A 14,930-nucleotide genomic window follows, 5' to 3' on the forward strand; every position below is an offset into this window, starting at 1 on the left:
TATATATATATAGACACTCACCTCACTTGGTCTGTAGTAGCCATCTACACATGACTGACAGTTATTTCCTCCTGTGTTTTCAGAGCAACCAAGGCAGACTCCGCCTCCTCTCATATTCACCATGCATATTCAAACTCAGCTTAGCATCAGCCACAGTCTGGTTGTAATAGCATTCCTCTGATTTGTCGTGACAGTTGCACTCTGGCAAATAAAGACATCACATGATTATATAACAATAAGAGAAGCAGTGCAGCTTTACACGCAGCTCCTGACACATGCCACTGATAATATGACAATACCACATGAGGAAGAGTTGATCTGAATACTGGCACAGCTATGATTCAGACACAGGTAATAACAGGCGTGCTGATACTACGAACAACAGCACAATGAATTCAGGATCTTCCATTGCTAGTCCAAAAAGAGATGTCTAAATCTCTGTTACTGTCATGTCTGTTTTGGGGTTTTGTTTCATGTTCATTGTTTTCATGTCTCTTATTTTGTCATAGACATAGTTCCTGTCTAGTCATGTGATTGCCTTGATCTTTATGTATTCCTGCCTAGTGTGTGCGTCATGTTCTGATTGGTTGGTTTGTGTCATGTGACCCTTATTGTTTGGTATTTATAGCCCTCATGTTGCCATTGTCTCTTGTCGAGTATTATTTCTGTTCATGCCAGGTTTCAAGTCAAGTCTGTTCATTTCAAGTCAAGTCTGTTTTAAGTCAAGCCATTGTCAAGTCAAGCCAAGCCTGGATTTGGATTATGTTTCATGTCTTTGTTGTAAATAAACTGCACTTGGGTTCACCAGGCTCGCCTTCAGCGGACTGATTATTACTAATTCAAGAATGTCCCATTAAGACTAGCCACCGCAGCTTGGGTCGCTCCAGAATGGAGTAACAAGAAGGTGTAACAAGAAGTAAAAATGGAGTAACAAGAAGGCGACTAGATTGAGTGATATTTCTTTAACACAGTAGTTACATAATCGAGTTAATATTGCGTAACTTAAATGTTAGACTCAGTATTGCCAGTTATTTTGTGTGTTTTTGCTTCACCAATAAAAACAGTTCCACATAAAGACACAGGGGCATTTAGTTCCTGAACGATTGTGTATTTTTGAACAACTCATTTAACAAACGATTCAGTGATTCACTCATTAAGACAGCCATCTGGTTAGTTCCTGGAAAATGTATGTTTTTTTAGAAATTGGTTGAGTGAATAATTCAATGACTGATCTGAAATTGCATTTTGTCTGTATAGGTTCTACATTTGATGAAGAATTTACAAACAGTGGAGAGTCCCAGTTCTGTTAATTGCTATGCTATAAAAATTAAATGCTAATTAACCAATCAGACTGAAAGGCCCAAACTAACTGTTGCGGAATTCATATTAAGATGTATTAACTGTTACATAGTGTGACTATTATATATATATATATATATATATATATATATATATATATATAGTTACACAGATGTCATATAACATATACTCTTAAATATATACATGCATTTACATATATATATATATATATATACACACAAACTTTTATTTTGGATACGATTAATCGCGATTAATGTATAACGATATTGTTTGATAGACACAGTGTGTATAATATATATATATATATATATATATATATATATATATATATATATATATATAGTTACTCAGATGTCATATAACATGAACTGATGTTTATAGACCACACCTAAATAGGACTAAATTGGTCAGTAAAGCAGCATGCTCAGCTCTGTGGGGCATTGTTGAGACCTCTTACTTTCACAGACGTGGCATGTGAGGAAGGTTCCCGCCATCCAGGGTTTCTGGTTGTAACCAGGGCAACAGCGGTCACAGCTCTCGCCACAAGTGTTGTGTTCACACTCACAGCTGAATTTCTGATGTCAAAACCAAACAGTCAATCAAACCAACTGTGTGTCGTTCAGAAATGTTTTGAGAATGCCTTCCCAATTAAAACTCAATCTGAGATGGCAAACACAATGCAGAGCAGAATAAGTGCTGTAAGCACCACTGAGGCTTACTCCAATGTATATAATAAAAATGGTGAAAAAAATTGCCTAATAATAGCTGTATTTTGGTACTGAGCAGATCGGTGGTCTAACAGCACTTATCAATGTCAAAATGACTGAGATGGACAATCAAATCAAAAAAGGCGGGTGCTACCATTAATGGGCACTTAAGTGGAGTATGCATTTCAACATGAAACTTCCTTTTTAATCACCAAAAAGTGAGATGAAAGAGCAAGTAAGCAGCTTAACATTTAATATTAAACTTTTTTTTAAACTGTTACGAAGAAATGTTAAAGAACCAACAGTCATTTACAGAAATGCAAACAACTTATTTTCAGCATATTAGCTATAAGATTAAGAATGAATGTGTACATATTGTGAATGAATTTAATGAATTACACTTTCCTTACAGCCTTTCAGTGCATTGACTTATCGTCAGACAGAAAATGGTAAAACTTGTGATTGTGTTATTTTGACAAATGTTTTTATAGGATGAGGTTAGGAGAGTCATATTAAATCCTATTTAAATAAATAAATCAAATGCATTCATTCCAGTTCTTTAACTATTTTTCTTTATCCATCTCCTTCTTCATTCCTTTAATTTTCTATTTTTGACAAGAAACCTCCAAGTCTCTGCAACCTTTGTATGTTGATATGTTCATGGCTGGTCTGTGCTCAAAATTTAAAAGGATAGTTCAAATTAAACCTATTCATCTATTGAAATTGTGTCAAATTGTGTATTTTTATCCAAGTATTTGCCCTGTAGATGTCTTTAAAATTGTTTTCATAAAGTTATCTGAAAATGTGCTAGACATTTTGTGGTGTTGTAAAGTAAGAAACAAAACCTCTTTGGATGTTTTGATGATAGTGGTAGTGACTATTACACAGCTATTACACAGACACAAAATATGTACCACAAAATACATTATTTTGATCATATAAGACACAATGCAACTATTTAATTATTGATTTTTACAACTGCTCTGAGTGCATTCTTCATAAAGGCCAAAAGTGTTTAGTCTCTATGTAACAACTTAATGATAAAGCTCAAGTAATAACCCTAATTACAGTGCACATATGAAATAAATATTCTTTAGCTTCAGATGACAAACCTTGTTGTATGGGTTGAGAGGGCAGGCCTTAGCGTGACCATAACAGATGCACATTCCTCCTACTGATATATCCTTAATGGAGTAGTAATACTGAAAAACAAAAGCAATAAATATTTAAATATTTACAGAAGCATGTTTGCTGATGGTTTAAATTATTATTTATTTTTCACTTGGCAGACCTTTTGTGGTCTTGACTGAGAGGTTCTGATGAAGCACTGGGAATCTTGGAAGCAAAGTATCTATAAGTTAAACTCTATGAACATCTCTGCTTTTCAGCTACAAATTCACATACCCCCTCACACAACAAAAGTAGGAGTTTGTGAACCACTTTTCCCCCTGAAGCTGCCAAAATATTTTTAAATATATAAATGAAAATAAGGAATTTATCTAGATGTGAACTGTTACCTTGCTGAAAACCCCAGCTGGTCACCAGCATAAGGTATGATTTGCACAGTGGTACCAGCTTCAGTCGCTGGATGCTGGTCACCATCACGGGACACTGGTGTGCTGGTGGACCAGCATATGTTGTCATTTGGATGCTGGTAGGATCCCAGTAAGACAAACAGTACTCAACAAACAGTACGTGTGCAAAAGTTGTTGAAGTCTGTTGTCACTATTATGGTGATTAGTGTTCGATGGGCACTTTGCCCTTGACAATGGTTAAATTATTTCATTTTCACCCATAGTTACTATTGCAATAAGTTATGCCCCTCACTTCAATTAAATACTTTTTTACTATGTGCTTTTTACATTTATTCCTTTTACTAACAACTTTCTTGTTGTCAGTAGCTGTCAACTGGATTTTGAAACATGAAAGTACCCAGATGTACTTTCAATTTTGAACTTGATGCAGTGCAAGTACACAATTGTAGTTACATGCTACTAATGTTTATTATTTTGTCTCTTCAATAGACTGTCATTAACATTTTACAAGTTTGACATTTTTCAGTTAAAGTCAATTCATTGATGATTCAGTGATGTCATCATCCAGTTCAGCTCTCTTCCAATAGTGTCTGTGCAATCAGTCAAGTGTCCCCAATAAGCATATAATATAATAAGCATAAGTTATATTACTACTGTCTTACACACCCTTAAAGGTACCGACTGAGCATCACTAAATAAACAAGCACACTTTTATACTATACTTTTAATGCATACAGCGTGTGTTAAGCTGGTTGTGATGCTTAAACAGATCAATAATTTGAAAGTGCCACAAAGCCACAGTATTAAACTTCCTGGGTAAGTCAATTTACCAAACTCACAATAATTCACTTTAATATGAGAATGACACACATCACCTTTAAATTAGCCTCGTAATCATATGCAACCAATGTGGCTTAAGCCTCTCAGATTGCAAAATGACTCTTTGAACTAAATAATTTGGGTTCATTTATCCAAATTGCTCAATGCACGTGAGAAACGTAATCCTGCATTTCAATGCAACTACTCTTTGATGGAAACAGGTCAATCAACGAGTTAATGAGTTTGTAGGAGGAAGTGGGCGGGTGGAGGCGTGTAATATGGCGTCTTTGAGGGAAAGAGAGGGCTGATTTGTTAATTACTGTATGATTTTAATTAAAACCCATCTGTCTGAGGAGGAGAGGCTGGTAATGGATGAGGCGGGCAGCGTTAGCTCCAACCCTCCACACACACACAGATGGTGTATGAATGGCACTGAGTGATGACAACACATTCCCCCTCTCACAGTAGCACCACACTAGCACTCTAGCATCTCCAGCTCCAATTGAGGCACTCACCCGTCTGGTGACGATGGGGTCAATGTCTCGGGGATCATTGAGGGCGAGGGTCATGAGGTCAGCATTTAGGGTGCGGATCCTTTGGAACCACAGGCGGATATAGCGTGCCGAGGTGAAGTTGAGTAATGTGGGCGATGGATCGTCCGCACTAGGACGGCCGTTTATTAGTGAGGTGTGAATCTGAAAGAAAATGAGAAGTGATGAACTGCGACACATGACTGTCTTTATGAGTGAGTCATTGAATCATTTACTCAATCATGCTTAATCCTGTTTATTGTGGGGGGAGGGGGGGGGGGGCAACAACATGTTTTCTTATGTGGTTCTGCTAAAGTACGGTTACATACATATTTCAAAATGTAGTGCATTATCTGAAAATTTGAACATAATCTTGCTAACCAAAAATAATACAATTAACCCTCTGGTTTTCCTCACACTTGTAACACTCTGAGGCCGAAAATATAAGGAGGACAATAAGCAGAACATTTTTTTAATTAGATCAATAGACAATATTCACCTTAAAATGATGCTGCTTATTTGTCTATATAAATTAAAACAGTTATTTACAATAATACAGTTAAGTTAAAAATACAACAAATGTATTTAAAATGCATTGCATGAAAGGCAGATCTGGTGGTAGAAATGTATATAAAATCATATGTAATACTATGGTTTAACCACTAGATGCCTGTATACAGGGCTATGTATTGCCTAGTTGCTTATAAAAATATTTTCAGACATAATTACTTACTTTTATTATGTTTTGCATTTGGATATATATAAAAACATTACCAAATACTACTTTGCTCATTTGTAGCTACAATGCTTTGTATTTTTGAATTATTTTGTATTTCCCATTCATTTTCTATTTTGGGTATTTTTGAGAGTGAAGATCACAAATGTTAAATTTTTTCTAATCATTTCCATGATTTTTTCCCCCGCATGTGTGCATATAGCAAGTGCCAAAAAGTCACTAAGTTTTGTATCATTCTGATAAAGTAAAAATGATTACAAATTTAAATTCAGTCTAAAATGATCAAATAGCACCAGAGGGTAAATTGTATATAAACAAATAAGCAACATTCAATCACAGTTTTAATACAAGTGCAGCTTAAGGAAGTGATGCATGCGTGTGTGTGCAGTACTGGGCTGTTTTTCTTGGGTTAATGATGTGTGCTAATTAGTGCTGTGTGAGTTTATGCTGTCTGTTTTTAAAGGAGATAGAGCGACATTTGAGGCCAGGCTTGATCTCCCCACCCACCTCCCTCATTAGTACGGCACACACACACACACACACACACACAATGCTCTTCAATATAATCCTATGATCTGACAGCTGTAAATTTGACTTTCAGCAAACACACACACATTAAACCTGCTGCTGTAAGAGAACTTCCATCTCATTTATCATCCCTGTGTGGGTGTTCATGTCAGCCTGCTATTAGCTGTCAGACGCACTGTGTGGGGAAGTTAGCAGCTGTATTAATGCAAACATGCATAATTCCACATGCCTGGTTCGTATGTAAATGTGATCTGATATCTGTGTAAATGAGAGAGTGTGTGTGTTATTGAGTGGGCTGTGAATGAGAGGGACACTGGAGTTTGTGTACCATTTGTGTATGTGATTGTGAATATATTTTTCTCTTGTCTGTTTTTTTCTAATTAAGAATCACAGTTAACAAGGTAACTTAAGATGCAGTCGAGCAAGACTCTGTGAGGTTTTCCATTCCTCAACCCTCTGTGCCACATACTCAAATGCATTTAAAGGGACAGTTCACCCAAAAATGGCAATTCTACCATCATTTACTAATCCTCATGTTGTTCCAACTTCATATGTGTACATTGTAGCAAAATAATTTCAATACATTTCCGAACATTCTAAAGTCTAAATGATGATACCTTGTTTAAAATTTTTAATGAATTGATAAAACAGTGAAAGTTATAATTTCTTCAGAATATGCCATTCATGTCATAATCATGTAAAAATGGCATTGAAACCTTTTCATTGAACTACTTAATTTTGTTGCCCTGTGAGTGAAGGTGTTTCTCACCTCTCCGTTCTCCAGAGGATGGATTTTAGAGTAGAAGGAAGTACAGATGACTTCCTCATCATGCATGTAGGATGGCGGGCCTGTTCTGGGGACGATGTTGAAGCGTGTGATGCACTCTGTGTCTGTAATCGCGTAATACTGCCACGGCATGAATGTTTCACCATCCAGAGAACGTTCTAGAATCCAGTTTCCGGGCCGAGGGGAGTTTGCAGCTTTCAGGAACACATAAGCGATCTGGAAGACCTGTGTGAGAGGAGAACATGGCACAGTGCATTAATGTTCTTGCAAAAATATACTTCAATTTATATACTGTACACACTTTACCCCAGGCAGAATCTGTAACATTTTTAAAACGAGAGATCAAAAATTTGAAGTCAGCAAGATTTTTGAATTTTTGAATGAATCATTTTTGAATCCAGATTTTTTTTTTTTATTCAGCAAGGACACATTAAATTAATTAAAAGTGACAGTAAAGACATTTATAATGTCACAAAAGATTTCTATTTCAAATAGCTGCTGTTCTTTTAAACTTCCTATTCATCAAACAATCCTGAAAATTAAAATGGATCACAGTTTCCTCAAAAATATGAAGCAGCACAACCGTTTTCAACACTGATAATAATCAGAAATGTTTCTTGAGCAGCAGATCAGCATATTACACTGATTTCTGAAGATCATGTGACACTGAAGACTGGAGGAATGATGCTGAAAATACAGCTGCGCATCACAGAAATACATTACAGTTTAACAGAGATTCACATAGAAAACAGTTATTTTAAGTTGAAATAATAATTTATAGTAATTCCATTTTTATTGTGTTTTAAACAAATAAATTATAAATACATTTTAATGAAAATGCTTTGTATTCTTAAAATATTATGTGGCAACTATTTTATAAAAGCAATATGGCTGTGCTTTAGTTTCTCCAAAGGACATCCTTTAGTGGTGATTACGTACAATATAACACGGCCTGGAGGACCTTATCGCTCAAATATAATGATGAGCAGTCAGAGATGTGCCCATGTCAACTATTTTACAACAATTTCAAAACTATTCAATTCACAAAAAAATAATAATAATAATTCTGAGCTTATTGTGAACTGTATTTCTGCAGGCTGATTTTCAGAGCAGCTGCTTTGTTTCAGCTGGTGTTTGTGTGAGTGTGTATATCGGGGTGTAACACGTTAAACGCCATCCCTGACAGGTTCTCTGCGGCCTTCAGAAAGCTTCAGGGCGCAGTGACATTCCAGCTTACCTGAAGAGCTGACCTGAATAAAAAGAAAACATGAGAAACGGGGGGAAAAGAAGCTAGGCTGAAGTCTCTATTCATTCCTGTTACCTTTTAGGTAACACCGCCCCATGAGAAACACACACACAGAAAACAACAATAGAGTTAGCATCGCACGCTCTTTCATCTGCGGCAGATAACAGGCTCACGTTACCGTCTCTCACAGCACTGCCACTGCTCTGGATGCTCATTCAGCAGCACAATGATGCTTTGTCGTGTCACACAGACACGTCTGAATACACAATCACCTGACTGAACTGTGAAAGACGGCAGTAATTCAAGGCCACATCAGTCAAACATATTATATACATACCCCTTTCTGTTAACAAAACGACAATAATAATAAATTATACATCAAATTAAACAGATAAACAGTAAATATACCTGCAAGCAACACATTTAGCATGAATTCAGCTGTCACTCAGAGCTTGCTATTTTAAGACCAAATGTTGGTTTGTAGTTATTAATAAACTCATATTTCATAAGTGCATATTTAGTCTACATTTATATTTAATAATAGTCTCAAACAGATCTGCCACAACTCTGAATATTCCAGATACTTTAAATGTTGCAAGTGTACACTTTTCTGGCAACAGAAGCAACATTTGCTGAATCATTTAGATCTCTGGTCATTAAAAAGATACGTTATATTCAGAAAAATATTTTGAGCAGCAAACCCTAAACTGATACATAAATTTAACTCAAATTAATAGATCACCCAAAAATGAGAATTTGGAAAAAGGAAAAGCATATCCTCAGGCCATCCAAGTTTCTTCATGGGAAAACATATGGAGAAATGTAGCAGTGCATCAGTGTCTCAGCAATGGATGTTCTGCAGTGAATGGGTGCCGTCAGGATGAGTCCAAACAGCTGATAAAAACATCACAATAATCCACAAGTAATCCACACCACTCGAACAACTTTACAAGTCAAAACAGTCCAAAAAGTTCCAAACAAATATGTGAATGGATTTTGATGTGAGAGACAACAGGAGATGGACTTTTTCACTGGAGGTGAAATTTATGGACTCTTATTTAAGCAACGATTTGACAAACTCACAGCATTTGGCTCACAATACATTAACTGATGGACTGGAGTGGTGTGGATTACTTGTGGATTATTGTGATGTTTTATCAGCTGTTTGGACTCTCATTCTGATGGCACCCATTCACTGCAGAGGATCCATTGCTGAGCCAAGTGATGGGATGATTCATTTCTCCCAATCTGATGAATCTGATGTGTGTGTGTGTGTGTGTGTGTGTGTGTGTGTGAGTGTGGTGTGTGTGTGTGTGTGTGTGTGTGTGTGTGTGTGTGTGTGTAAACTAAAATTGGCCATTAAGTTTGAAAATCACACACCAACAAACCATTATATGATGACAAAATGATTCCCAAACATAAATCTCCAATGCCCCTTGTGTCAGTATACTGACTTCAAAGCTTCCTCTATAAAAGCATTTGGTTACTGACTGCGTTGTTAAACAGCTTTTACCATCTGTCCAATGTTGTGCAGAGCTCTTGACATGAGGCCGTATCAGACGCCTTGGGACTGAGAACAGGTTAGATCTACAGTAGACAAATTCACAAACTCCTCTCCAGTTTATCCAGAACATTTCCTCAAACTAAACTGCTGCTGCTCATTTCAAAAGTGAAGATATTAGCCAGTCATTACACTTCATTTACATAAGTCTTAAAGGTACAGTTGAAAAACCAGCATGTTAAATTGCAACTTGAGGGGAAAACAAAAGAGTAGAGGAATTGATATGAAACACATTGCTTTGCTTGTCTGTAGTATTTATAATTAGCTTAATAATAAAACAACAAAACAACGACAGAAGTCTCTTGGAAATAGTACATCCTCATTTAGATGTGAACATGTCTCTCTCTCTCTCTGCGTGTGTGTGTGTGTGTGTGTACACCCGTTTTTTTATTCTGGTGGGGACTTAAACCTGAACACACACAGACTCATGGGGACTCATGTCACGGTGGGGACCTAAATTGAGGTCCCCACGGGTAAACAAGCTAATAAATCACAAAAAAAAAAAAAAAAAATTTAAATCCAAAAACGCAGAAAGTCTCCTGTGAGGGGTAGGTTTAGGGGTAGGGTTGGTGTAGGGCAATAGAAAATACGATCTGTACAGTATAAAAACCATTACGCCTATGGAGAGTCCCCACAAGGATAGCTGTGTGTGTGTGTGTGTGTGGTCAGTATTGAAGGCGACAGCATCAGCAGCTGCCCTCAGGTGTTCATTTACCGCAGAGGTTCCCACCAGTAAAGGCCAAAGATTTCATTGGAGACAAACAAGCATCCCTGCAGTATGTGACAGAGAAAGGGAGAGCTATAAAAAACATGTCATAACCCACAACCTGTCAGATATGACACGACTCAAATACAGATGTGCACTGCCTTCTCTGACTGTGTGCGCTGGCCTAAGACCTCCTACACACACACTCACACACACACGCAGACGCACACACACACACACACACACACACACACACACACACACACACACACACACACACACACACACACACACACACCTACCCATACCACCAAACCTGTCCCTAACCTTACCCGTGTCCCACCTCAATAACAGCAGAAGGTTTTTGTAAAACAATATGAACACAACAAGTACATTGTACTTATTTTCTGATGTAAGCACATAGTAGTTAAGGCCACCTAATATAAAGGGGGACCCAAAAAACAAACCATACTTTTCTAGTCTTGCGAGAGAAGACTTGTTTTGTGTGCAGTGCGAGTGAAAGGGAGAAGCTGCATGTGAAATTTCTCAGGTTGCGTATGTGACCCGGTTCCCTGAGAAGGGAACGCGACACTGCGTCATGGCGTTGAGGCTGTAGGAACACTTCTGCTTGACCAGTGTCTGAGGCATCAGTGAAAATCTTGATTGGCTGATGTGAGGTCAGGTGATGTAGCGTGGCACGTCAGCGAGACCATAAAAGGCCACCTTCGTCACAGAATCTCCAACTTCCAGTTGCCTGAAGGAAAATGTGTAAGGCATCCCCAAAGTTTGGCAACATGACGCAGTATCTCATTCCCTTCTCAGGGAACCAGGTTGCATATGTAACCTGACGTTCCCCTTTTAAGTTCAAACCTGTGGCATGGCGTTGACACTACGGAAACATGAATACCAATGGCGACATAAACTGGCAGGATTTATGCCACTGGCCTGAGCAGTCAGACCCCCTGAGGGTGTTTGTGAATGTAATCCGGTTTGGCATGCAGAATAACTTTGACCAGTCCAGGGGCAAAATCCAAGCAGGAGGAGGCTATTGAAAGGACCTGCAGATCTTCTGCTCTAGTGCTAGCAGCAGAGCCACTTTAAGAGTCAGAATCCCTGCTGAAAGATGCTCTTGCAAGAACTCCAGCACTGTAACAACCGGGCAGTTGACTGTATTTAAGTGGAGTTGATCACACCACAACACAAAGATCGACTATTTTATGGCATGCAATTTTCCCGTGGAGGCAGCTCTGGAGCTCAGAATAATTTTAAAAAGTTGAGCGATGAAAATCTATATCATCTCCAGCCAAGGTTCATAGATCACCTCGTATGCACCATGGTGTCCAGCCTCAATGGGGCTGGAGATGTGTTGGTGAACCAGAGGGGATAGTGGGCCGACTTCCCGAAGGCGAACAAGTCCGCTTGCCTGAACCAGGATGTCTGCTGCAAGTATTTAAAGGTCAGCTGAAGATGAGTATATGAATGAGATGCTGAATACCTCAGTAGGTGATTATGCTTGGGTAAATTTTTGGCTCCTTTAGACAAGTGAGAGATAAGCAAAGATCCAATCCTTGGATGAATCAGAAAGTATTTGAAAGTATTTGAAATATTAAAAAACAGGAATAAGGCACTTCTGATTTATAGGAGAACTAAAGATCAGGAAGACTGAAAAATGTAAAGCACTTGGACATTTAGGTCAGAGCAGTATAAAGGAGGCAAAAATAGATTTTATCAAGGAAAAACTACAAATAAATAAGGAAGATCTTAAATCTCTGTGGAAAGTGCTGAATATGTTCTAATCAATTGGCGATCAAATTTACTGTATCAAAATTAGTTTTAGATAATGATGGAGAGATAGAATTTGAAGAATTTAATTCTATTCATTAAGACTTGTAAGGCACACTTGACTTAGAAACATTAAGATCTTCTAACATCTTAGTAATTTGATCTACTATAAATTTAGTCAAACAAGAACGAGTTTGGCAACACCACTAGTTTTGAATAAAACATCCTACCAAAATCATTCACATAAATTCCTCTTATCCACTAAAATATTTGCAATTAAAAAATGTGAAGCCAAAGGATTTCGATCGCCCCTGGTGTCTGGCTGCAGTACAGGTCATAAACTCCGCCCTCTCCATGTTGTTGCTGCTACATGCGCCAACTAAAAAAATCAAATTACACTTCAAATGTATTTTTCCCAAAGATTGTTCTTCCATTATTTCAGGTAGTTCTTATGATGCTGTTGTATTTTCAAGTGTTCATGTTTCTAATAAGTTAGCTTTTAGTTAGTTATTTTACACTATGAAAATGCGGTGTGGTGCAATGATTGTGTGCTTGTCATTGTGTCTGTGTGAGTTTGGGCAGGACTTTGATACCGTGTCTCCAGCTCATGATCACTATTGCGCAGAGTCTAAATGACGTCATTGGTGCAAGATGACAGCAGCCATACCTGGGAAATTTTGGCTTTGTTTTTCTACAATGAAAGGAAAAAGAGACACGTCGTCCATCTTTTTTTTGGATGGCTGGATGGTAGTGCAGCTAGATTTTTTAGAGATGCTGCAGATATTATAGTTCCAACTGTCACATTTATTTTTAATCTTTCTTTAAAAAAAGGGTATAGTGCCATCTGACACGAAGATAGATTTTTTTAAGGAAGCAGATTAATAAAGGCAGAATGTGTGGTAGGGTACTCTTGGATCTCCAAGTGATTCATTCAATACTGTTAGATAAATTAAGTGTCATGGGTTAATTGAGTATGGTGATAGCCTGGTTGAACTCTTATTTAAATTGGATAGTTCAAATTAGGGTAACAATTGATGATATTCTTTCTGAGGAAACAATTATTAATAATGGAGTTCCTCAGGGAAATGTCTTAGGCCCCCTTTTGTTCTTATCATACATAAATTACATGCAAGCTGTTTGTGACTATAACTTGTTTTATATGCTGGTAATTCTGCTTTACAGGTTTCAGACAAGGATGTTGATAGAACACAAGTGATATTAGGTGAGGTACTAAGCAAGAGACTGGCTCTCTGAAAATAAACTCTTATTGCATTTAGGTAAAACAGAATCTATATTATTTAGATCTAAAAGTCACACGTTTATGTATTCCATTTTAGACATCTTGGCTGGTAACCTGAAAACAGAGTAGCACACTAAAATGTTATGCAAGATAACTGATGTTTATTACCTGAATACCTTTGACAGTAGTTTAACTGCTTTAAATTTTGAGTAGCATATCGCTTGGCATGTCAGCTTTTTGGGGGGCATTTGTACATCAATGTGTATCTAACCACACTGGAATGGCCACTGCCATGCCTTCTGCTTTTATATAGCTGTTTTTGAGTAATGACATGTTTTATGCAGAGTTCTATTGGCCACCTTCACTGTCAGCTGCTAAACTCTATATTTACTCTATAGTGATCGTTGGCTTCTCTGTGGCTTTTCTCTCAAGCCTTATTGTAGAGAAATCTGGGTGAATGTGATTTCTAAGCAGTGTAGGTGGTTTGATTTCCACTTCCTGCTAACTGAACCAAATGAGACATCCAAACATCTGGATATTGTTTTGTATTCTTTTTCCATTTCAGCTTTTGTTTAACTTGGGGATTTAATTTTCACCATTTGTTCCTTTAACTGTGGGAATTTAATCCAGGACATTTTTTAAAGATTCACAGGCAAATACTTCTGCAAACAGCATTTTTTAAACATATATTATTTTATTTACTGGCAGTTTTAAAAAATTTTTTTTGATTTGCAATGCCTCACGCAGACACGCACATCACATACAGATGAACTGGAGTTTTCAATGAACAGTGTGATTTTCTGTAAAATGTGCGCATAAAATGGTATAAAGTAATTGCGTGTATGTGTTTGCACGTGTGTTTGTGGAAGGCTTTAGTATGATTAGTCACATTTCAAAATAGTACTGAGGTCAGGTGAACATCTGCACAGACTGGAACATCACACACACACACACACACACACACAGTTTCCTACAATGAATCACATGCACAATCATTAGACTGCTGGAACCTGAAAAATAAAATGCACATATGTTGCAAGACTAGAAAACGTGAATAACTTGCACATGCACTGTCATGCAGACTCTGCTTCTAATGAAATGCATGTGCACTGTGTGCGAAACATAGCAGCAAATGGACAACTGAAGTATTTGATCGTCTTAACACCAACGGACACCTAATTTCAAGCATCTGTATCTTAACTCAAAAGAGTAATTCACCCAAAAATGAAAATTTGCTGAAGACTTACTGACCCTCAGGTTATCCAAGGTAGATGAGTTTGTTTCTTCATCAGATTTGGAGATATGTAGCATTGCATCACTTGCTCAGCAATGGATTCTCTGCAGTGAACAGCTGATAAAGCATCACAATAGTCCACAAGTAATCCACACCACTCCCGTCCATCAGTTAACATCTTGTGAAGACAAAAGCTGAA

The 14,930-nt window shown here is 37.5% G+C and overlaps 1 protein-coding gene across 1 annotated transcript in view; it reads right to left on the minus strand.

Annotated features, from left to right (window-relative positions):
- LOC107554145 (laminin subunit alpha-2-like) overlaps window positions 1-14,930 on the minus strand; it is a 268,279-nt gene that overhangs the window by 196,335 nt on the left and 57,014 nt on the right. Inside the window, 6 exon segments of the mRNA XM_016236572.1 lie at window positions 22-108; window positions 110-201; window positions 1,778-1,895; window positions 3,140-3,229; window positions 4,897-5,076; window positions 6,945-7,187. Of these exon segments, the coding sequence (XP_016092058.1) occupies window positions 22-108; window positions 110-201; window positions 1,778-1,895; window positions 3,140-3,229; window positions 4,897-5,076; window positions 6,945-7,187 (810 nt within the window).

The sequence above is a fragment of the Sinocyclocheilus grahami genome, unplaced genomic scaffold (genome assembly GCF_001515645.1).
Source record: "Sinocyclocheilus grahami isolate Dianchi unplaced genomic scaffold, SAMN03320097.WGS_v1.1 scaffold492.1, whole genome shotgun sequence".
In the NCBI taxonomy this organism is placed as follows: Eukaryota; Metazoa; Chordata; class Actinopteri; order Cypriniformes; family Cyprinidae; genus Sinocyclocheilus; species Sinocyclocheilus grahami.